Raw genomic sequence first — 24676 nt, 5'->3', positions numbered from 1 at the left:
AGGGTCAGCCCTGATGCTGAAGGTCCCTTGCTCACCCGGTCCGAGAGAGTGGTAAATTCACCCTTGTCCACTTGTATTCTGCAAAAATAGTAGACAGACTTCCCATGTACTCTGTCTCATTTCCCCCAGTGTTAACATTGTTATGTCTTATACCTTAAACACTTAAAAAAATGATTTATAGGGCTGTCCTTCCTCCCCCACTTATTCTTTTTTTTTTTTTTTTTTTCTTTTTGGCCGCACGGCGTGGCTTGTGGGATCTTAGTTCCCTGACCAGGGATTGAACCCAGGTCCCTGGCAGTGAGCACTAACCCTGGAGCGCCGGGGAATTCCCTATTTATTCTTTCTTTATATCACTATGGACTCGTGGATACTTACATTACTCTGTAACTCATAAGCAAATAGCATTGTTATTAATTTTGCCACGCATATAGTTCCAGCTGTGGCCACTAGGAGCTCCCTCAGGTCGGCTCCTGAGTCCCCATCCTTTTTGGAGCACTTCCTTACTTTCTGGCGATGCAGGACACTCCAGGCTCATCCTGGACTTTCCCTGCCCTAGCCCTGGAATCAGCCACTTAAGCCCATGTATACGTGTTGGTTGACTTGGAGCGCTCTCCGCCCCAGGTACGAAGAAAGGAAGAGGGTGTGGTGAGAAGGAAGGGCACCCCTGCCCTCTCCTCCCGCCCCCGGACCCAGAGACAGGTTCTCTCCGGCTCTCTATTCTTCCCTTCAGGAAGGGTGTTGCTAACAGCAGGTGGGGTGGGCTCTCGGTGGACTGCGCCCCGCTGCCCCCGTCAGTACTCAGTACCAGCTGTGTTTGGGGTGTAGAGCTTGTGCTCAGAGCGTCACCGGAAGAGGATGAGCTAACTGCCAACCGCGAAAGCTACGGCCTGTCAGCATCCCGAGCCCCCACTCACAGGCACCTGGTCCCCTTCCAAATCTCTGGGGGCCGGAGAACAGTGGGAGGGGAGCCCCAACTGGAGGGAGTCCAATCCCTACTGGCTCGAAGACTTTCTTACTAAGTCACAAGCTTAGTACATGAAAAATTCATTTTTTTTCCAGGTCGTTCTAATCAGTATTTATCTCTATTTGTGTTTCAACTCTGACGTTTAATCTTGCAAGTAAGAGAACGTGCTGCTCAAACTGGCTTAAGCTAAACAGGTTTCGGGGACTCAACTGAAAAGACGTGGTTGGACCGCAGGTGCAATTTGACGAGGGTTCTGGCTCCATTTCGCATCAAAATAACGACCGCCACAGCGGCGCGCCCTGACTGGACCACCAGCCACTCAGGAGCGGCGACGCCTGTGGGCCGCTCCTGGAACCTGCCGCGTTCCCGCAGGGCTGCACTGGGAGGGGCAACTCGGCGAGGCCACGTGACCCAGACTCGGCCAATCGGGGCCGCCGCCGCCGCCGCCGCCGCCGCCAGAACTAGGCTGCGGGCGCTTCTGCGCACGTCCGGCCCGAGGCCGCGCCGGCGCCCCGGATTGGCCGAGGCCGGATTACACGGCCGCGCCCTCGCCGCAAGGTCGGCTGCAAGGACGGCTGGCTGGGCCCGTGAGTCGCGGCTCCGCGGCGATCTTGGGTGCGGCCGGGCCCGGCGGAGACATGGAGGCCATTAGGACGCGGGGCGGGAGGAGCGGGGCCCCCTGCCGGCGACGGATGCAGGGCTCGTCAGCGGCCGCGGGGATGGTGGTACTTTCTCTTCAGGCAAGGGCGGCGCGCACCTGCCGGAGGCGCGCAAGGAGGCCGGCCGCGGAGCTGCGGGCGGGAGGGGTGGCTGCGCGCCTGTGGGGGGCGGGGCGGGGGCGGTGACGGCGGGACCGGGGCCGTCAGCTCCGTCAGCTGCATCCGAGCGAGCGTCACCAGCGCCGCGTGCCCCGCAGTAGGAGGCCAGGCCGCCGGCGCTTCTGGGCCTCGGGCCGGAGTCGGTGGGAGAAATCCCGTCGCTGAACTGTTAGAAGATACATTTTTTTTACATCTTTATTGGAGTATAACTGCTTTACAGTGGTGTGTTAGTTTCTGCTGTATAACAAAGTGAACCAGTTATACATATACATCCATCCCCACATCTCCTCCGTCTTGCGTCTCCCTCCCTCCCACCCTCCCTGTCCCACCCCTCTAGGTGGTCACAAAGCACTGAGGTATCTCCCTGTGCTATGCGGCTGCTTCCCACAAGCTATCTGTTTTACATTTGGTAGTGTGTATATGTCCATGCCACTCTCTCACTTCGTCCCAGCTTACCCTTCTCCCTCCCCATATCCTCAAGTCCATTCTCTACGTCTGCGTCTTTATTCCTGTCCTGCCCCTAGGTTCATCAGAGCCATGGTTTTTTTCTTAGATTCCATAGATATGTGTTAGCATACGGTATTTGTTTTTCTCTTTCTGACTTACTTCACTCTGTAGGACAGACTGTAGGTCCATCCACCTCTCTACAAATAACTCAATTTTGTTGCTTTTTATGGCTGAGTAATATTCCACTGTATATATGTGCCACATCTACTTTATCCATCCGTCGATGGAAGAAGGTACGTTTTTATCTTGTAGGGACTTTGTACACCAAACCGAAATTCCTAATTTTAGTTTTGCCATTAAATGTCATTGAGGCTTTCAAGTTGTATGAGAAATGTTAACAGTAGCTTCTGAAACATTAATTTTATCTTGTTAATAATGGGAAGAGGTACAGGCTAAAGCACTTCCACGAGAGGTGTTAGTTGCTAAAGCTGTCATCCTGCTGTGAAAACCAAGGCCACTTCTCAGGGCAAGTGAAGTCTTTCCAGGAGGGTCATCTTCAGCAGGTAAAGAGCTGTGGCCAGGCGAGCAGCAAGACTGATGTGTATGCTTATGTGAAAAAAATACCTTCTGCCTGGACATGCAGCCCCAAATAATTGATCCTGAGGCCGAAAATCCCAACTCAAATGCCTGTCCTTGGGACACTGGAAACGGGCCAGTGTTCGGCCCCAAACCCAGTCCCCGTACATTAGTTTAAAAGGCCATTGTTGGGACTTCCCTGGCGGTCCAGTGGCTAAGACTCTGTGCTCCCAATGCAGGGGGCCCAGGTTCGATCCCCTGTCAGGGAACTAGATCCCACATGCCGCAACTAAGGGTTCGCGTGCTGCCACCAGGACCTGGCGCAGCCAAATAAATAAATAAACATTTTTAAAAATTAAAGAAAAGGCCATTGTGGGCCCCACCTTTACATTTGCCATTGTCACCACTTCTCTTCACTCTCAACCTTAGCCAAAACTGTCAACCTACTTTTTTGAAGAATGGAAATATAAAGGGACGTCCTCTAGTAAAGTCCTAGAGGATAGAGGTGGCATCCGTTAGGCCAGGAAGACAGCACCTAGGTTTCTAAATGGATTCTTCTGTCTGCAGTTACCATGTGTTGCCAGCAGACAACGGGCACTGCTTTGCCTCTTCAAATTACACTTTTCCAGAACATTCAGAAAACCCTGCACAAGCACCTAAGAACAACGGAGCAAGTGCTCTTGCCTTTGGGACAGGCTCCAGGCCTGTGTCCCAGCCAGCTCCTGAAGCCATCACTTGCTTATGGGAAGAGTCACAGGAAGGAGGCTTAGACCCCTGGGGGTTCAAGGTCAAAGGAGAGAGGCTGAGGGGTAATGGAGGCTGCTGCCTCCCTACTGAGATAGCAGCTGGTAGTGGAGAGGCAAGCCTTTGCTTGGGAAGGGGAAACCACGCTTCCCGCTCCTGCCTGGGGAAGGCAGCCTCTGACAGCAATTCCAAACTCAGCCAATGATTGTTTTTAGTTTTGGTATTTTCAATTATGAAAAAGTTCACACAAAATCCACACGTACACAGGTAGAGAAAAGAGCACAGCAGATCCCTAAACATCCTTCATTAGTTCAGGGGTTAAAAAGAACCATGGAGGCTTCCCCAGTGGCGCAGTGGTTGCGACTCCGCCTGACGATGCAGGGGACGCGGGTTCGTGCCCCGGTCCGGGAAGATCCCACATGCCGCGGAGCGACTGGGCCCGTGAGCCACGGCCGCTGAGCCTGCGCGTCCGGAGCCTGTGCTCCGCAACGGGAGAGGCCACAACAGTGAGAGGCCCACGTACCGCAAAAAAAAAAAAAGAACCATAGAATAGCTTTGCCTGTTCTAGAAGTCCAGTAAAAGATGCACTCCTTCACATCTGGCTTCAGCCTAGTGTCTGTGAGAGCCACCCATGTTGCAGTGTTTAGTTTCTTTTGATTGCAGTATAGTATTCTGTTGTACAGATATACTACAGTTTATCCATTCGTAATTGTTGATGGACATTTGGGTGATTTCCAGTTTGGGGCTGGAATAAAGCAGCTATGAACACTTGGGTACAAATCTTTGCATTTTCATTTCTCAACAAGACAACTTTTTGGTAAACCTTTTGCTTCATCCTGAACATCCTTCCCTGGAATAGGGCTCTGGTTACACAGAAGAAACAGGTGTGTGCTGACTTAGGAGCCAAGACCATCACCCAAGTCAGTCGGGTTTCCGATTTCTGAGTTAGTCTCAGCTGAGTTGTATTTTTGACCACGGAACACGTGCACAAGAAAGTACATTCAAAGGTACCAAGAGGCATAGACCCAACTTCCACTCCAGTCTCTCAGCCCTACAGGTCCCCTTCCCAGAGGCCACGACTCTTACCAGTTTCTTTTGTAACCTTCTAGAAATGTCTTATGCACATAAAAGCAGATAGGCAGCTCCTTCTCTCCTTTTACATATGCCGCATTCCATGCACAGTGTCGTGTTCCTTGTTTTTTACAATTTTAGAGGTCATTCCATACTGGCACATACAGGGCTGCCTTTGGCTACTAAAAGGTAGGTGTTTCATCTTCAACTAAGCAACTCACCCTAGAACAAGGGTCCCCAACCAGGGAACCAGAGAACAAGGGTTTCCTGTTAGGAACCGGGCGCACAGCAGGAGGTGAGTGGCGGGTGAGCTCTGCCTCCTGTCAGACCAGCAGCAGCATCAGATGCTCATAGGAGCGCGAACCCTACTGTGAACCGCGCGTGCGAGGGGTCCAGGCTGCGTGTTCCTGTGAGCACCTAATGCCTGATGATCTGAGGGGGAGCTGAGGCGGTGACGCTGGCGCTGGGGAGGGGCCACAAATACAGGTCATCATTAGCAGAGAGGTCTGACTGCACAGAGAACATCATAAATCAGTCGCTTGCAGACTCATCAAAACCCTATCAGTGAGTGGCAAGTGAAAACAAGCTCAGAGCTCCCGCTGATTCTGCATTATGGTGAGTTTCATAATTATTTCATTATATATTACAATGTAATGATAATAGAAATAAAGTGCACAATAAATGTAGTGTGCTTGAATCATCCCGAAACCATCCCCTCTCCCCCTTCCGTGGAAAAACTGTCTTCCACAAAACCGGTCCCTGGTGCCAAAAAGGTTGGGGACCACCGCCCTAGAAGGATGTACTTTCATCTAGGTCACGGAAAGGAGATTTTAAAAGGAAGTAAAACTTGTTTTTGAACCACAGCATAGGTAGAGGCAAATAGATAAATTATCTTTATGAAAATAACATTGTGAGCTTCTTAAATTCAGGAAATGAAAAATTTCCTGAATACAGCAAAAATTTCTTCCTAGATACAGCACAAAAAGCACAATCCATAAAAGAACAAATCAATAAATTAAACTTCTTTTGGGAATTCCCTGGCGGTCCAGTGGTTAACACTTGGCGCTTTCATTGGCATGGGCCCGGGATCGATCCCTGGTCAGGGAACTGAGATCCCACAAGCCGTGCGGCGCGGCCAAAAAAAATAACCTTTCATAGGCTGTTAAGATCGTGTCAGGTGTCCCGACTCACTGCAGTGCTGCCTCTGAATAGTTCCCCTAACGATGCACAGAAACGAAAGCGCACCGCTAATGCTTCCACGGCAGCCGCGTGGCAGCTGGGCTGGACAGCAGCGGCGGGGGGCGGGAGGGCGCGCCCAACCCGCCTGCCTTGTGGGAGGTGAGGGGTTGAGCACGTGGTGTCCTCTCAGCCGTGACACTGAACGTCTGACCAAAGGCAGAGATGGAGCTCCTTGCTGGATGTGAAAATGCGTGGTTCTCAAGGCAGGGGTCCCCCGGAGGGCCAGCCGCTGGGCCCCAGCCCATTGTCTCTGGTTCAGTAGGTCTGGGCCAAGACCTGATAATATGCATCTCTAACTCCAGATAGTGCTGAGGAAGGACACGCAGAGGATACAGAGGCAGAGGGCAATCAGGAAGCTGGGGGACAGAAATGGGGTTTGGAGAGGAACTGTGGCTTCAGAGACTCGCAAGGGTCACTGCGGTCAGGAGTTGCGTCACCATGGGGCCGGGGGTGCAGTGACCCAGGTCTGCGCTGCAGGTTCAGTTCTCAGCCCCTCTCCAGGTCCGACCCTCACCCGGAGGGTGAGCCCTTGGAAGCCTTGCTGACACCCTTGTCTTAACTTGTTTGGAGCTCCTGCCACCTGGTGGCCAGAGAGGGCACTACAATGAGCAGTGGGGACCCCTCAGTCCAAAGGCCCAGGATTCTGGAGGCTGCGATCACTGTGAGGTTAAATCTAAGGAAAGAATTTTCTTAGAGTCTGAATTTCAATTATCAAAACACACGAAGACAGGCATACAGAATAGTTATAATAAATATTTTAAGTTATATTTTCAAATACCAAAGCATAAGTGTTAGTATTTGATTTTTGGAAAAAACACAGCATTTTTTTTCCCTTAACATAAATATTTGGCTTATGGAAATAAAACTCACTTAAAATGAACTCTTTTAGGCACTTGGGGATAGAAAGTACTGGAAAATATAATACAACTTTACTGTACTGCTACTTACAAGAGAGCAACCAAAATTATATCTGATTAAACATCCTATTTTCAACTGTCAGAATTACTGACCTAAGAAAAAATACTGTGACCAAATATATCCACGTAACATTTTAAATTCCAGTGTATCTTAAATGGGAAAGATTTCACTGATAATAGTTCTTAAGATTTCAAATTCTTTTCAGTCTTTCACTGAGATATTAAGTTTCAGTAGACAGAACCCAAAGAAAGAACATTCCTTTTAATCACTTTGTCTTTTTTCTTTTTAAATACTCAAGAACTTTCTTGCTGGGCATTTAAGCAAGAAAGAACCGATAACCCAGGAACCTAGCAGTGCACGTAGACTAAAAAAAAGAATGTGCTGATTTGGTATGAGAAGCTGACATTTAATTTGAAGGTGGCTGTCGATTGCTGGCAGACCTCTCAGTGAATTGCATGAGTTTGCCATAAAATACAGAAGCCACTCAGTGAAAGTTATTTATTTCAAAAACTGCTGGGTGTGAAGAACTGTCCCAGGAGAGCACTGGGCACGGTGCTTAGAGAATACATTCTTCTTGCTGTTAAAGGCTTGCTTGTGAGGGTCCTCGGCTGTTGACAGAAAGGTGCCCTGTGACGAGATTTAAAGGCCACGAATCCCAGTCCAGGTGAGGACGTGGCTTGGGTGTTCGCTCCCCCCAGCTGTTGCGCTGAGGCTCTGCTCCCAGGACTCTGGTCACGGGGCGGGCGGCAGGGCCTGCAGGTGCTGTAGCAGCTGCTCGCAGTGGGTGGGTGAACGATGCTTATGGAGGACGGCCTCCATCTCTCTCACCAGGAGGTCAGGGAAGAGGACACTGCCTGCTTTGAGGGCCTCTGCAAAACAGGAAAACACCTTTATGATGCCAGGAATAAATATTAAGCCAAGCTTAGCTTCATATTAAAGTTACAGCAGCCGTAAACAGAGCAGACTGCAGAGCAAGGGAAGTGATGGGGGTTAGGAGGGCATTGCATAATGATTAAGGGGTCAGTACTCAAGAAGACATAACGATCCTTATCACGTATGAGCCCAGTAACACAGTGTCAAACAACGTGAGGCAAAGCTGATAGCTCCTAGGAGAAATAGATTAATCCACCATTGCGGCTGGAGACTCCCATGCCCCTCTCTCAGAAACGGACAGACCCAGCAGGCAGGAAATCGGTAAGTACACCCAGGAGGACCCCACAAGCACCATCAATCAGTCAAATATCTACAGACTATCTCATCCAACAGTAGCAGAGCACACGTTCTTCTCAAGCTCCCATGGAACAGTCACTAAAATAGGCCACATTCAGGGCCATAAAACACACCTTCACAAATATAAAAGGACAGAAATCATACAATCTCTGCTCTCAGACAACATGGAATTGAACTGGACATCAGTAACAAAGAGATAATTGGAAAATCCCCAAATATCTGGAGATTAAACAACACATTTGTAAATACCACAATGGTCCAAGAAGAAATCTCAAGAAAAATTAAAAAATATTTTGAACTAAATGAAAATGAAAACACAACTTATCAAAATTTGTGGGATGCAGTGAAAAGCAGTGCTTACAGGGAAACTTATACCATTGAATGCACACATTAAAAAAAAAGATCTAAAATCAATAATCTAAATCACCTTAGGAAACTAGAAAAAAGAGCAAATTAAATCCAAAGTTAGCAGAAGAAAAGAAGAATCAGAGCATAAATCAGTGAAATCTGAAACAGAAAATCAATAGGATCATCCACAGAACCAAACATTGGTTCTCTGACAACTCCTTGCCCACAACTCTGATAACCCAGGTGAAATGGACCAATTCTCTGAAAGGCATAATCTGCCAAAACTCACACGAGAATAGACACTCGCAGTGGACCTACATCCGCTAACAGTAGACCTACATCCGCTAAAGAAACTGAATCAATAATCAATAACCTTCCCAAACAGAAAGCACCAGCCCCAGTAGGTGAACCAGTTGAGTTCAGGAGCGAATTCTGCCAAACCTTTAAGGAAGAAATGAAACCAATTCTCTGCACTCTCTTCCAGAAGACAGAAGCACAGGGAACACGTGCTAACTCATCCTATGAGACCAGCATTACCCCGATACAAACTCAGAAAAAGATGCTACAGGAAAAGGAAACTACAGACCAATATTTCTCACAAACATAGATGCAAAAATCCTCAACAAAATATTAGCAAATCAAATCCAACAATGTATAAAAAGCATCACATACCAAGACCGAGTGAGATTTACCCCAGGTGTGCAAGGCTGCTTCAACACTTCAAACATCAATTAACGTAATCCATCACATCAACAAGCTAAAAGAGGCACCACATGATCACATCAATAGACGCAGAAAAGCATTTTGACAAAGTCTAACACCCACTCATGAGTAAAAACATTCTGTAAACTAGGAATAGAGGGCAACTTCCTCAATAATGAATATCTATGAAAAAATCTACAGTTAACATGACACTTAGGGTAAGAAACTTGAAACTTTCCCACTATAATCAGGAACAAAGCAAGGATGTCCCCTCTCACCACTCTTTTTCAACACCAAACTGGATGTCCTAGCTAATGTGATAAGATAAGAAAAGGAAATGAAAGATAATATACACATTGGCAAGGAAGAAATAAACTGTCTTTGTTTACAGATGACATGACCGTTTATGTTGAAATTGGGAAGAATTGACAAACTCCTGGAACTAATAAGTGATTATAGCAAGGTTGCAGGATACAAGGTTAACATACAAAAGTCAATCACTTGGACTTCCCTGGTGGTGCAGTGGTTAAGAATCCACCTGCCAATGCAGGGGACACGGGTTCGAGCCCTGGTCCGGGAAGATCCCACATGCCACGGAGCAACTAAGCACATGTGCCACAACTACTGAGCCTGCACTCTAGAGCCCGCATGCCACAACTACTGAAGCCCGCACGCCTAGAGCCTGCGCTCCGCAACAAGAGAAGCCACCGCAATGAGAAGCCCGTGCACACAACAACGAAGAGTAGCCCCCACTCGCCACAACTAGAGAAAGCCCACGTGCAGCAACGAAGACCCAACACAGCCAAAAATAAATTTTAAAAAGTCAATCACTTTCCTATACACCAGATATGAATGAGTGCAATCTGAAATTAAAACAATACCATTTACAGTAGTACCTTCCAAAATGAAATACCTTGGTATAAATCTAACAAAATGTATAGAAGATCTATATGAGAAAATTTACAAAACTCTGATGAATGGAATTAAAGAAGAACTAAATAAATGGAAAGATATTTCATGTTCATGGACTGGAAGACTCACTATTATCAAGATATCAGTTTTTCCCAACTTGATCTATATATAGATTCAATGCAATCCCAATTAAAATCCCAGCAAATTATTGTGTGGATATTAACAAACTAACACAATATTGAAGGAGAAAAACAAAGTTGGAGCACTGACACTACCCAACTTCAAGACTTTCTATAAAGCCACAGTAATCAAGACAGTGTGGTACTGGCAAATAGATCAATGGAACAGAACAGAGAGACCAGAAATAGGCCCACATAAATACTGTCAACTGATCTTTGACAAAGAAATAAAGGCGATACAATGGAGCAAAGACAGTCTTTTCACAAATGGTGATAGAACAAATGGACATCCACATCCAAAGAACAAAAAACAACAAAAAAATCTAGACACAGACCTTACCTCTTTCATGACAATTAACTCAAAATTGATGATAGACGTAAATATAAAACTCCTAGAATATAACATAGGAGAAAACCTAGGTGACCTTTGGGTATGGCAATACTTTTTTAGATAAACACCAAAAGTATAATCCATGAAAGAAATAATTGATAAGCTGGACTTCATTAAAATTAAAAACTTTTGCCACAGATTGAGAGAAAATATTTGCAGAAGATACATCTGATATATATGGAAACACAAAAGACCCCGAATAGCCAAAGCAATCCTGAGAAAGAAAAACGGAGCTGGAGGAATCAGATGCCCTGACTTCAGACTATACTACAAAGCTACAGTAATCAAAACAGTATGGTACTGGCACAAAAACAGAAATATAGATCAATGGAACAGGACAGAAAGCCCAGAGATAAACCCACGCACCTATGGTCAACTAATCTATGACAAACGAGGCAAGAGTATACAATGGAGAAAAGACAGTCTCTTCAATAAGTGGTGCTGGGAAAACTGGACAGCTGCATGTAAAAAAATGAAATTAGAACACTTCCTAACACTATACACAAAAATAAACTTGAAATGGATAAAAGACCTAAATGTAAGGCCGGACACTATAAAACTCTTAGAGAAAACATAGGCAAAACACTCTTTGACATAAATCACAGCAAGATCTTTCTTGATCCACTTCTTAGAATAATGAAAATAAAAACAAAAATAGACAAACGAGACCTAATTAAACTTAAAGCTTCTGCACAGCAAAGGAAACCATAAACTAAACGAAAAGACAACCCACATAGTGGGAGAAAATATTTGCAAATGAAGCGACCGACAAGGGACTAATCTCCAAAATATACAAACAGCTCATGCAGCTCTATGTCAAAAGAGAAAACAACCCAATCCAAAAATGGGCAGAAGATCTCAACAGACATTTCTCCAAAGAAGACATACAGATGGCTAACAGGCACATGAAAAGATGCTCAACATTGCTAATTATTAGAGAAATGCATATCAAAACTACAGTGAGGTATCACTTCACACCAGTCAGAATGGCCATCATCAAAAAGTCTACAAACAATAAATGTTGGAGAGGGTGTGGAAAAATGGAACCCTCCTACACTGTTGGTGGGAATGTAAATTGGTACAACCATTATGGAGAACAGAATGGAGGTTCCTCAAAAAACTAAAAGTAGAACTACCATATGATCCAGCAACCCCATCCTAGGCATATATCTGGAAACACCTCCAATTTGAAAAGATACATGCACCCCAATATTCATAGCAGCACTATTTACAATAGTCAAGACATGGAAGCAGCCTAAATGTCCATCGACAGATGAGTGGATAAGGAAGATGTGAGAATATTACTCAGCCATAAAAAAAGAATGAAATAATGCCGTTTGAAGTGACATGGATGGACCTAGAGATCGTCATACTAAGTGAAGCAAGTCAAAGAAAGACAAATATCATATGATATTGCTTATATGTGGAATCTAAGAATATTATACAAATGAACTTATTTACAAAACAGAAATAGAGTCAGAGATGTAGAAAACAAACTATGGTTACCAGCGGGGAAAAGAGGGGAGGGATAAATTGGGAGACTGGGATTGACACATACACACTACCATATATAAAATAGATAACTAATAAGGAACTACTGTATAGCAAAGGGAACTCCACTCAATACTCTGTAATGACCTATATGGGAAAAGAATCTAAAAAAGAGTAGATATATGTATATGTATAACTGATTCACTTTGCTGTACAGCAGAAACTAACACAACATTGTAAATCAACTCTACTCCAATAAAAATTTAAAAAATAAAAAATTAAAGGGAAACAAAAAAATTAACAATAAAGTCTTAAGAAAGACAGATCTGATAAAGGACTATTATCTATAATATACAAATCTTAAAACTCAACAATATGAAAACAAACAACCCAATTTAAAAATGGGCCAGGGACTTCCCTGGTGGCGCAGTGGTTAAGAATCTGCCTGCCAATGCAGGGGACACGGGTTCGATCCGTGATCTGGGAAGATCCCACATGCCACGGAGCAACTAAGGCCGCATGCCTAGAGCCCTGTTCCACAACAAGAGAAGCCACCACAATGAGAAGCCCGCGCACCACAACGAAGAGTAGCCCCCAAACGCAGCCAAAAAAAAAAGGGGGGGCAAAGACCTTAACAGACACCTCATCAAAGAAGATATACAGATGTAAAATAAGCCTGTGAAAAGATACTTCACATGATATGTCACCAGAGAAATGCAAATTAAAATGAGATATCACTACACACCTATCAGAATGGCCAGAATCAGAACACCACATGCTGGCAGAATGGGGAATGACACGGACTCTCATCATTGCTGGTGGGAATGCAAAATAGTGTGTCCACGAAGACAGTTCGGTGATTTCTTACAAAAATAAATATACTCTTACGATATGATCCAGCAATCACATTCCTTGGTATTTACCCAAAGGAGCTGAAAACTTACGTTGGCAAAAAACCTGCACACAGATGTTTAGAGAAGCTTTATTCATAATCGCCAAAATTTGGAAGCAACCAAGATGCCCCTCAGTAGGTGAATGTATAAATAAACAGGTTCATTCAGACAATGGAATATTAGTGCTAAAAAAAAAAAAAAAAAGAGCTCTCAAGCCATGAGAAAACATAGAGGAATCTCAAATGCTCATTACTAAGTGAAAGAAGCAATTCGAAAAGGCTACAGACTATATGATTTCAAGTACGTGACGTTCTGGAAAAGGCAAAACTATGGAGACAGTGAAAGATCAGTGGTCGCTAAAGTTGGGAGGGCGGACAGACGGACAGACGGACAGGTGCGGCACAGAGGAGTGTTAGGGCAGTGAAACTATTCTGTATGAGACTGTGAATGCAACGAGGGATACGTGTCATTACATGCTTGTCCAAACCACACAATGTACGGCGCCCAGAGTGACCCCTAACGTAAACCATGGACTTGGGGTGACCGTGGCGTGTCTGTGAGGCTTACTGACTGGACCAGATGCAGCACCCGGGGGGGCTGCTGATCACGGGGGAGGCTGTGCATGGTGGGGCGCAGGTGTGAGGGAGTCTGTGTACCCGCTGCTCACCGTCTGTACGAACCGTGCGGTCTGTACGAACGGGGAGGGCGACGGCTGGCCAGGAACCCCAGTCGGGCACACGTGCCGACCCCTGGTGCAAAGCCGAGGCAGACAACCCGTCTGCTCTCAGCTGTTGCCGTTGTAAGCAGTTTCCATTGGTCTCGAATTCACAGTTTGTTTCCGTTCCCCGGAGAGCAGCGACGTGGTGCCCTACAACGGGGCACCTGAACCTGCGGGTGGCCTGGGCAGGGGCTCTCAAAGGGTGCCCCAGGGTTTTGGGGGGCCCTGAGACCCTTCAGAGGGTGTGAGTCAGAACTCCGTCCACAGTGACACGAAGGGCACGACCCCCGGCTCACGGGGCGCCCTCCGCACTGAGGGCTCAAGGCCAGGGCGGCACGAGCGCTGGCCGGGCTCTGGGGAGTGAGTCACTGCAGGAGTCAGTTATGTCCTCAGAGGAGCATAAAAATCATCTACTTCATGAAATCTCAACCCCTGAGCACCCAACTTTAGTAAACTCATTCCGATGAAGTCTGGATTTTCTAGGGACTGACAGCGTCTGCCCTCCACCGAGCGCCCAGCGCGGGTGGTCACAGATCACGCCGTGGCTGGATCTGCTCTCTGTCTGCTTCCTGGTCGTCCCTCCTCTGCATCCTTCTCGTTCTCCTTTCTTGACTTCTTTTGGGTTATCTGGACAGTTTTTAGAACTCCACTCTAAACTGAAGTCTGTTTATGGCCATCTCAGCCACGTGGCTTCGCTCACACGTCGGTGGTGGTTCAGGGGATACGACACGTGTCCTTCCTTTTTAGCTTTTCAGCACCCTGGGATGGAACGGGAGGCACACGCGTGTGCAATGGGGCCGAGGGCTGGGCAGCTCCCAGACACCACTTTTTACTTGAAAGAATGACCAGTGACAACTGCCTCTTGTTATTCAGACTTGGGGACTCAACAGGATGCTTTCTTGTAAGCGAATGAAGCGACAGTATTTGTGGCTGATGATAAAATTGAAGCTCTCAAGCAGTAATAAGAATTATAGAAACTTGTTTCTGCCACCAAAAGCCTGACAGCCTCCTGAAGCTGTTCTTCCCAAGACTTTTCTGAGCTTGACGCCAACAGTGACTTTTTGACACTGAGAACAGAGCGCGTCCAAGTTAATGAGCACGCGGGGCGGATAGATGGACTTGAGCGGAACGGGTGTGGTTCCACAGTGGCTCCAGGGTCTACACTCCAAGGAACCTTGAGGAGACTACCACCTGTCCAGTCAGGGTGCGGTGAGGGAGAGGACCGCCATCAAGATACTCTTCTCTTCCAACTGCATCTGTGTGGGCCGTTTGTTTTTCACATACTTTAACCAAACGACACGCATCACAACCGACGCAACGCAGAGATGTGCGTCTGGTTGTCTTCTATCAGCTCGACGTTAGAGAGATTCACAAAAATGTAAAATAATGCCACTGCTCTTGTTATTTTGTTTTACAAAACGCATCTTTCAAAACCACGTTATTTATGTTAAAATGTAATGGTTGTTATTTTAAAGAAATTAATCAGTACCTTAACATTTTCTCAAGTTTTAACTTCTACCACGGTGAACACCAGGGGCCGTGACCCACAGGACACAAGCTCGTTGGGACCCGCAGTAACTCGGAGGACACGGGTTGCAAGACTGCGGGCCCAAGGGAGTCCGGGCGCCCGGCCAGCTGCTCCCGTGCGGCTGGCCCGAGTATGGGGATGAAGCTCTTACCGAGAACTGCGTCCTGGATGGCGCTCTCAGGGTCGTCGAGGTACACGAGCAGCTCCCTGTACAGGTGCTGAATGTTGCTCTGGTAATAGCACTTGCCGGCCTCGTTCCCGACACGCTCCAACCAGGTGACCAAGGAGGTGGTGGCCGCCAGCCTCACCTCATTGGAAACGTCATCCAGGCGTTTTAAGAGTTCTGCAAGGAGGGACCAGACAGGAGTGTGAGGAGAGGTTCCAGGGCAGGCGGCTCCCAGCTAAGCTCTCAGCACTTGTGGAGCACCGGCTCCTGGCCTGGGAAACCCACAGGCGGGTGCTGGGGAGGGGCTGGTGGTAGCGGGTGTTCCGGGACCCTCAGCCACTCTGGCCCAGGGGTGGACTCCATGGACACGGAGTGAAGGTGTGCTTCACACCCGGCGTGGGCGTCTTCGCCCTCTGACCTGCAAGGCGGCTGGGGTCCCCCCGGCTCCGAGATGCTCAGACTCAGAGTCACACACAGGCCTCACACCCCATCCTCCCCAAGGAGCAGACAGCACAGGAAGGACGTCTGCTGACCCCGCTTTCTGCCCACCGTGGCTCTGGGGACAGAGCTGAGGGCCCGGTGACACGACGGCCACCAGCTACATCAGCTGTGTTTCTGCTGAGCCTCTGGGACCAGATGTCCCACCGCTGAAAGTGGACTAACAGTCCTTCCTGATCCGCAGAAACGCTTCCTGTGAACGGGTGAGACTTCTATCAATGCGTGCTCTTCTCACAGATCTACACGACGCGCCTGCGGGCCTCTCACTGCTGTGGCCCCTCCCGTTGCGGAGCACAGGCTCCGGACGCGCAGGCTCAGCAGCCATGGCTCACGGGCCCAGCCACTCCACGGCATGTAGGATCTTCCCGGACCAGGGCACGAACCCGCGTCCCCTGCATCGGCAGGTGGACTCTCAACCACTGTGCCACCAGGGAAGCCCCAAATGTTTATTCTTACACATGCAGTAGGTTCCAAGATAACACTTCATTCTAGCTGTAGGTGGCAACAGATGTTATGGCAGGGAATCCAGATGTTCACACAGGAGGGGCTAAGGGTCGCCACTGCCTCAGGCGTGAGGAACAGCTTTTTGCCACATTTGTTAATCCCGCCTGTGGGCAGGGTCCTTCCCGCGGCCTCAGCTCTCAGCTCCTCCAGTTTCTTCGGCTCCTGTTTCTGCCGGCAAGCCTGGTCTTCCTCGTCTGCCTCCTGGGCTGCTTCAGGGGCTGCTTCTTGCCACCCTTGGGGCCAGACGTGGCCCCTGCCGCAGGAAGTGCTCAACTTGTTTGGAACGGCTGTTACCCTTGCAGATTTCCGCGATCCCAACCACACGTGGAAAAGATGGCACTGAGGGCCTGTACCTTCCACCTCCCCCCGCCACCCCCGGCGTGGGCACACCCACCAGCCCCTGAGCTTCTCGGCTGCAGGCCCACCTCCAGCGACGCTGCTCCGCTCGGGGCCGGGTTTCACTTCTGTGGCCGGGACTCATCGGTGCTCTCCGGCTCCAAGAGGCAATCACACGGGGGACGTGAGGCAGGGCTGCAGCCCTCACACCGGAGGCCACGGGGTGGTACCCCAGCCGCCGTGGGCGTCTATGCTCCCACCCAGCCCGCAATTCCAGTCCACAAGACGTCTGTCCTGTTTCTTGTGCTACGTTACTTATTCAGTGACATTCAGTGACGTCATACCTGTCACATCCACGTTTAGACTCATAGCACCGACCTGACCAGAAGTCAAAGCAGCATTTTCTATTTTTCCTACCAAACAAACAGAGGCGTATGATTGGAAAAGAAGAATGTCCTACCAGGATAAATCTTGATGAATTTGTCTGCATCTATCACACCATCAGAGGTCTTTAAAAACACGTTAATGATTCGGCATGAAATCAATCGAGTCATCTGAGAATCTTCTTCCAGGGTGGTTAGAATTTGAGGCATCAACATTTCCTGCACTTCCTGTATCTGCAATAAAAAAACCACACAAGCTGTGGGTCACGGCTGGTGCCACCCTGGTGACAGAGACTGCTACTCACACACTGTGTACTTTGCCCGTCACTGAAGAGACTTGGTTTTGATGCAAGTATGATTGAGTCTGGAAAGCTACTTTGAAATTTCTATGTAAGAAGCAGACCTGAATCTTGATTTTTAAAATCCAGATAATTTGAACATCGGTCAGTTGGTTTTTAAAAAATCTGTTATTCAGCACCGATCCTACACAGCCCACTACTTACTAGCAGGACTGGGTATCGTGTCCAGTAAAGTTTGGGGGGCATTTCAACTTAAGTAACAGCTGTTCAGGTACCACAATGTTTTCCCTACTTCTACTGTTTCCTCAATTCCTCATCTATCTGGAAATATGAATACAAACAACACTCTTGAGTCAGACTCCTGTGATGAAATTCTTTTCTTGTAAACGGTAATAATCACTTAAGAAAACCCCCAGGTGACCCAAGGAAACAACGGGCTTTCCCCCCAGACCTCTGCTCGCCCTCTGGCCCCATAGTCCCGTCCCCTCGGTCTGTCTGGGAGCAACTGCTGCCGCTATCAGGACAGGAGACTCAGGTGAGAGCTCTTCACCTGCGACAGGTGTGCCAGGCAGGCCCCGGAAGCCAGGGCACAGCCTGTTCCCCTCTTGGGTCCAGGATGCATGAGCCCTACCTGCTCATCTGACAGGACTCCACTGCTGACAAGCGCCCAGAGGCAGGACACAGCCGCTGTACGGATGGCCGCAGCCGTCCTCCCCGCGTGCCACTGCAGATTGGGGACGAAGATGTCCTTGATCAGGGTGTCCAGGTAGCCATGGAACTGTCTGGAGCGGAAGCAGGAGAGAGTGGGTGAGAGGGGCACCCAGACTCCCCGAAGGAAGCGCTTTCATTTGGGAAACGGACTGGGCGGAGGGAAACGGCCAAACAGACAAAACGAGCGGAAATCGAACACTGGACGTTGAACGAGAGCCCCCGCGCCCCGGGGTAGTGGCCAGGGAGGGGACGTGGGGCTCTCTCCCACGGCTATCACGGGGCAGGGCTGCACTCGGGCTCCTGCCGCCTCTCCTGGGACTGGACCCTGGGGCTGGGGGTGTTTTCCAGCCTCCCTCCCACTCTGTGGCCGAGGGGCTTCCCCAACACCCCTCCTGGATCTAAGAAAAGGGTGGCCGCGCCACCCCGAGCACCGATGGGGCGTCAAGTCACTCCCACAGGCGGCGACCTTACAGAGATGGGCCTCAAGGTCCCTGCAACCACGTGAGGTCCCTCTGACCACGCCCGCTACCTTGGCAAGAGGGCACTCTGGGGCTGCACGTATGGTCCCATGTGTCAAGACACGGGAGCGGGCGTTCACGGGAGACACGGATGTTCCCGCCAACATAGTCGGGGACCTTCCTCTCGACACGCCGTCAGGACAAACACAAAGCAAAACAAAATCCCAGCCCTGAGCTCCACTGGCTGGCCTGGCCACCCGGCAGCGGAGCCACACGTGAGGCCCCGTCCAAAAGCCCGGGGAAAAGCCTCAGCCCTCCGTATGACTCCTGTACCCCACGGGCCTCTGCTGATGGAGCAAGACGTATTCTGCTGAACAAAGGACTCATTGACTTGCTTCCCAGGGTCATTCCAGAGCACGTTTCACAGGGGGCTCCCGCCTCCAGCACCAGCTGCTTCGGGACCTGGACCAGCGTGAGGGCCTGTGAGCCCACGGCTGCGCCGTGCCCCCAGCAGGGGGCACTCCTGAGCCACCTGCGCTTCCGACAGTGGACCTGGTGGCAGGGCGACTCACACACATTCAAGGTTTTCTACGTGCTTTAGTTTTTTAGCAAGGAGCTGCTGTTCCCTGCAAAGGGATTCACCAGGGGACTCTGGAAAGCTCAGCCCTGTGTCCTGGCTGAGGCGGCCCAGGCGATGTGGCCACGAGGGCCTGAGGGCCGAATGCTGACCGTGAGGAGGGACGGGCAGTGGGACTCCAGTGATATGCTGGGAGCAGAAAAGGCACTGGACTCCCCAAGAATGAGTACCCTGCTTCCAGAGGACGCACACCTGTTCAAACGCAGCTGGGCCCCGAGACCAGGAAGCCCAGCCCGGGCAGGCCCACGGGCTCCTCCAGAGCCACCAGCGGCCGGGCCTTGCCCTACGGGAGAAGCTCCATAACATCCTGCACGAGGGGACGGCACTGGGTGGTGTCTGGACGCCCAGAGAGGGGAGCAGGCCTCCTTCACTGGGGGATCGCACTCCAGCCAGGGTGCCCCTGCCCTCGCCGTCCTCTGGCTGGGAGCCCTGCACCACCGGGTGTGCCGGCGCCAGAGGCGCTTTTGGGGGTGGGGTGGGGTGAGGGGGGCCGCATTCCTTTGCTATCTCAGACTCTGCATTCTGTAACCCTGAGGTTCAAAACCAAGCAGGTGTTGCTTTCCAAAATCTTTCCTGCCTGTAAAAACAGTTAATCCTTGCACTAGACAACTGTAAACTGAACAACTTTCTTCTCCTGATAGCGGTTTCTTTCCACAAGAAGCCTTCAAGGGCAGCTTCTTGAGGGAACTCGGTTCAAGAGCGGGGGCTTCGTTCCCGGGGGTTGGCTGTCCTCAGGGGGACGCAGCGGAGCAGGGCCCCAAGGGGTAGTGACTGATCCGCTGGCTCTCTCCTCACAGGGCAGCTGCCAGACCCAACTCAGTAACCTTTTTATAGTCTCTTCTAACCCTTGAAGTCTTTGCAGACAAGCAGGAAATAAAATTTCCTGCAATACAATGGGCTGGCTAGAGGCCCAAGAGCAGAGATCAGAGTAACATCCAGAGAAGTGAAGTCTGAATAATGACCCGTTATTTCCCTAGGAAAGTCCAGGACAGGCCGACGACAAAGATTTGCTCCCTCTCAGGGGATGGGTCCCGAAAGAGCAAACAGCATCTCACTGCCTGAAGCCCCACAGCCCATCCTGCCAGGACGCTGTGTCGCTCTGCAAAGGGAGAGGGTGGGGCCTGCTGATGGCTCTGCTCCGGCCGCCTCCCGTCCAGCCTGGGCCGCCCGCCTCCTTCCCTTCGGAGCCCCAAGCTGGAGGCCCGGGTGTTTATGCTGCCTCAAGTCCCTCCGGAGGAGAGGAGTTTCCTAAGTTCTAACCTTAACGGTCATTCAATCAATTCTCTGTGAGGCCTGAAAGGTACCAGAAGCCTTTTAAAGCTGAGAACAGCTAATGTATAAACCATTAGTAGTTAACGTTCCCTAAAACTTTTTCATTCAACGGAATTTTAAGGACCACAAGAACGCGACTGATTTAGTGTCTCTCTATGCGGTGCACTCGCTGCGGGGACTACGCCGTTTCCCTGGGGCGCTGGCTGTGTGGGGAGTCACACGACAGCAGGACCCAGAGCTCAGGGTCACCCCAGGTCCCACCTGAGACCTCAGTGCGGGGGCACGTGGGGACCACTCAGCCACAGCACAGCGTGGGGGGCAGCATGGGGGGACTGCGTGGTGGGCAGCATGGGGGACCGCGTGGGGGGCAGCATGGCGGGGACTGCGTGGGGGGCAGAATGGGGGGACCGCATGGGGGCAGAATGGGGGGACCGCGTGGGGGGCAGCATGGGGGGACCGCGTGGGGGGCAGCATGGCAGACCACGTGTGGGTGGAGCCGACCTACCCCTGCGAGTCCACCGTCTCCCGGGCTCCCAGCAGCAGCCCCGACAGGGTGGAGAAGAGCTTCAGGCGCATGGGTGGGTCCCGGGCTGGCTGGAGGCAGCTCCTGAGGATGGGGACCAGCTGGGGCAAGGCTTCTCCGAGGGCAGGGCCTAGAGCACAGACAGGGGCCTCATTCCTATGTGGCAGGAGGATGGGAGGACGGAGCCCCGCAGCCACTCTGGCCGCGAGCGGAGGTGCATGCTGGGCACGGCCAGCGGACATGCACCCTCAGCTCTGGGAAGGATGCTCTCAGCACAGGACGCCAGGTTCCGCCTCTCCCTTTGACCCTCCCTCCACCATGGCTCTAATCGTTTGGTATGTAAGCTTTCTTTTTTTCCCTACATCTTACCAAATTCTTAAAAAAATTTAAAGTCAAGCAAACTTTTTTTTTTAATTTATTTTTAAAATTTATTTATTTTTGGCTGTGCTGGGTCTTTGTTGTGGTGCACGTGTTTCTCATTGTCGTGGCTCCTCTTGTTGTGGAGCACGGGCTCTAGGCGCGTGGGCTTCAGTAGTTGTGGTACGTGGGCTCAGTAGTTGTGGCTCGCGAGCGCAGGCTCACTAGCTATGGCGCACGGGCTTAGTTGCCCGCGGCACGTGGGATCTTCCTGGACCAGGGCTTGAACCTGTATCCCCTGCATCGGTAGGCAGATTCTTAACCACTGCGCCACCAGGGAAGTCCCCAAGCAATCTTTTAAAGGTCAACCAAAACCCAACATTCAGACCATGTAGGCTGCTTGATGTCTGACCCTGAGCTTGGCAGCCAGCATCCTTTCCCATGCCTGTTACTAGATGAACAAATTGTGCCACTGTCCCCGAGCCTGGAAGGATCCCAGATGCAGTGACGGTGCTCAGGACCCGGACCTACACGTGATGGGGAGAACACAGTCTCCGGGGTCTAGACGTGAGCCGCAGCTCAGAAGAATCGGGTCACCAGTTGCCCTCCCCGCCAGGCCCTGTGCTGACCCGGGACATCGTGTGTCAGAAGTGAAGCCGTCACCCTCAGGCCCTCTGGTTTACTCTCGGTCTGCTACTTCTGTACTCAGTCAGGACTTCAGTCTTTTCAGAGGCATCACCTCAAAGCCCAGGGTCAAAGCAAAACAAGCGTGACTGGAGGGTCCACTGTAGCCCGAAGCTCTGCTGCTGCCAGGGTGCACTGTGGCCAGAAGCATGGCATGCAAGACCGTGAGCTCGGAGTCCTGCTGCCCTGCCGGTCCTACCCTAACCCCCGGGACGGGAGGCCAAGCGGGCACAGAGGGTAGGCAGCACCTGGGGGAAGAGCACGGGGACGCCACTGAAGAGCATGGGCCACACAGGACGCCACGCAAAGTCACGCTTTCAAGGTTTAATTAACATAGGGACTTCCCTGGTTGCTCAGTGGTTAAGAATCTGCCTTCCCGGGCTTCCCTGGTGGCGCAGTGGTTGAGAGTCTGCCTGCCAATGCAGGGCACGCGGGTTCGTGCCCCGGTCCAGGAAGATCCCACGTGCCGCGGAGTGGCTGGGCCCGTGAGCCATGGCCGCTGAGCCTGCACGTCCGGAGCCTGGGCTCCGCAACGGGAGAGGCCACGGCAGTGAGAGGCCCGCGTACCGCAAAAATAACCCAAAAAACAAAAAACAATCTGACTTCCCATGCAGAGGACGCAGGTTCGATCCCTGGTCCAGGAATGAACATGCTTCAGGGCAACTAAGGTCACGCGCCACAACTACTGAGCTCGCGCGCTCTGCAGCCCATATGCCGCAACTACTGAGCCCATGCACCACAACTAGAGAGAAGCCCATGTGCCACAACCAGAGAAGCCTGTGTGCTGCAATGAAGAGCCCACGTGCTGCAACGAAAGATTCCGCGTGCCGCAACTAAGACCCGACACAGCCAAATAAATAAATAAACAAAATTAAAAACGCACATTGGTCCTATGTCACCCTCTTGAACTAATTCTTCCAAAAAAAAAAGGTTTAACATAAAAATGTGTGCCTGGGCAGACTTTAAAGACCCACGTTACAGCAAGTCTTCACTACAGAGTTCGCAGCATCTTTTAAATTAAGGTTTTGTTCCTTAAAACAGCTGTTCTCCGCAGGCTGAGAGTGACCGTGAGTGACTCTGAAGAACCAGGCCTTGGCGTGCCGCCTCCTGGGTGGTGCTGAGCAGCTGTGCCCGTCTGTGCCGGGGCTGCTGGGGCCACCACGGGACCAGCGCTCCGAACCCCACCCGGGGCGCCCGTCTGAGGCCCACCTGAGTGAGCAAGCACCACGTCAAACTGCAGGAACCCCGTGGAGTGGCCGGTCCAGTCCCGGTGCGAGGCAGCCAGCCGCTCCAGGAGGGCGCCCACGTGCGCTCGGAAGAGGTCCTGGCTGCCGTCCACGCTCTCCACCGCAGCCAGCTCGGCCAGCGCCTCCTGAACCTGGGGGAGCAAGTGACAGGCTGGGACAATCCGATCTTGGGACTCACAGACCCCACTGGAGACCCGTCCTCACCACCTGAGGGAGGGAGAGCCACTCGGGCACACGCCACGTGGCCCGGGGCTCCCGCGACGCCCCTCCTGTCTGTATGAGAAATAATGAAATGGACAAACAATGGACAGGCAGTTCAGGCACAGTCCCCCCACCCTCCATGAGGCACCACCCGGGGCAGGGCAGTCCCTGCAGGGTGGGAGGCTCACCCTGGAGTCCCAGCCAGGCTCCATCTATGGAGAAGTGGGAGCAGGCGGTTTCAGGGCCGGCACTGAACAGACTTAAACCACGGGTGCCAAAGATGGGCCCACGTCCTCGCTCTCAGAGTGCTTCACCTGACCAGACCTCCGGGGACAGGGTGTCTGCTGCTCTGCGGGCACAGAGGAGACGGAGGACCGGACCCTCCTCCCCCAGGGCTTCAGGAACAGGACGCCCCCAGCACGCTGTGTAGCTGTCCCGGGGCCCCAGTCTGGCCTGCAGACTCACCCGTAATGACAGACTCGGCTTTTCTAGTATTTACAGCCCTACAGTGATGACCTCCCTGATCGGACACGTGCCCTCCGGAAAGGGGTTTTTTTAAGAGAGAAAGAAAACACAGTTTACGAAGGCCGCGGGGAAGGGGAGGGCAGGCGGGGAGCCTCCTGGACACAGTGTGGATGGAGAGGGGGAGACAGAAACAGGGGGAGAAGTGGTCAGACAGCCAGGTCTCTGGATGGTCCTCGCAGCTGCAGGGAGCTGGATGTCAGAAGATTTTAAGTTAAATACAGAGCCCGGGGCGGGGGGCACCTCCCGGGAGGTCCAGTGGTTAAGACTCCGTGTTTCCAATGCAGGGGATGCAGGTTCGATCCCTGTTTGGTGAACTAAGATTCCACATGCCGTGCGGCACGGCCAAAACAATAAAGAAGCAAGGAAGTTCAATGGAGAAAAGAATTTGAAAAAAAAATACAGAGCCAGGGGAATGGAAACAATTGTGTAAAGCTGGGCTGCAACCAACTAGGACAATCATCATATTATTTTCTCTCCTGACCTCCGGTGCATGTGTGTATTCCTAACCTCACTCAAATGCACATTTAAGACGAGGGAGGCCTCGTTTCTTGCCTGTTTCTCCAAGATTAAGCAGCCGGCCTCACTCTGAGATCCTGAAGCCAATGGGCAGTTGGAGGGAATTTAAAATCCCCTGTACCCCTGAGGCCGCCTAGAGAACGAATCACCCCGCATGTTCTAGACTCTTTCATCTTAGGTAGCCAGTTCG

General features: G+C 50.9%; 1 protein-coding gene across 7 annotated transcripts in view; it reads right to left on the bottom strand.

Moving 5' to 3' along the window:
* Nucleotides 1-6602: 6602 nt before the first annotated feature.
* The window catches only part of DNAAF5 (dynein axonemal assembly factor 5), a 36396-nt gene continuing 18322 nt past the window's right edge, over nucleotides 6603-24676 (bottom strand). For 2 of the 7 annotated variants that reach the window (XM_027125527.1, XM_027125528.1), the window contains 6 exons: nucleotides 23207-23375; nucleotides 20939-21086; nucleotides 17987-18137; nucleotides 17134-17290; nucleotides 15321-15512; nucleotides 6603-7646 (listed from right to left, as the gene is read on the bottom strand). In XM_027125527.1, coding sequence (XP_026981328.1) covers nucleotides 7510-7646; nucleotides 15321-15512; nucleotides 17134-17290; nucleotides 17987-18137; nucleotides 20939-21086; nucleotides 23207-23375 — 954 coding nt within the window. In that variant the 3' untranslated portion in view covers nucleotides 6603-7509. Of the gene's footprint in view, nucleotides 7647-15320; nucleotides 16027-16289; nucleotides 17291-17986; nucleotides 18138-19353; nucleotides 19445-20938; nucleotides 21087-23206; nucleotides 23376-24676 lie in introns of those variants that run through there. The other 5 variants (XR_003436896.1, XR_003436895.1, XR_003436894.1 and 2 more) reach the window with 5 other exon arrangements.

The sequence above is a fragment of the Aethalodelphis obliquidens genome, unplaced genomic scaffold (assembly GCF_003676395.1).
Source record: "Aethalodelphis obliquidens isolate GAN/ISIS:26980383/991018 unplaced genomic scaffold, ASM367639v1 scaffold30, whole genome shotgun sequence".
NCBI lineage: Eukaryota > Metazoa > Chordata > Mammalia > Artiodactyla > Delphinidae > Aethalodelphis > Aethalodelphis obliquidens.
Note: the sequence above shows the minus strand (reverse complement) of the source record. Positions and strands in the feature narration are given on the sequence as shown.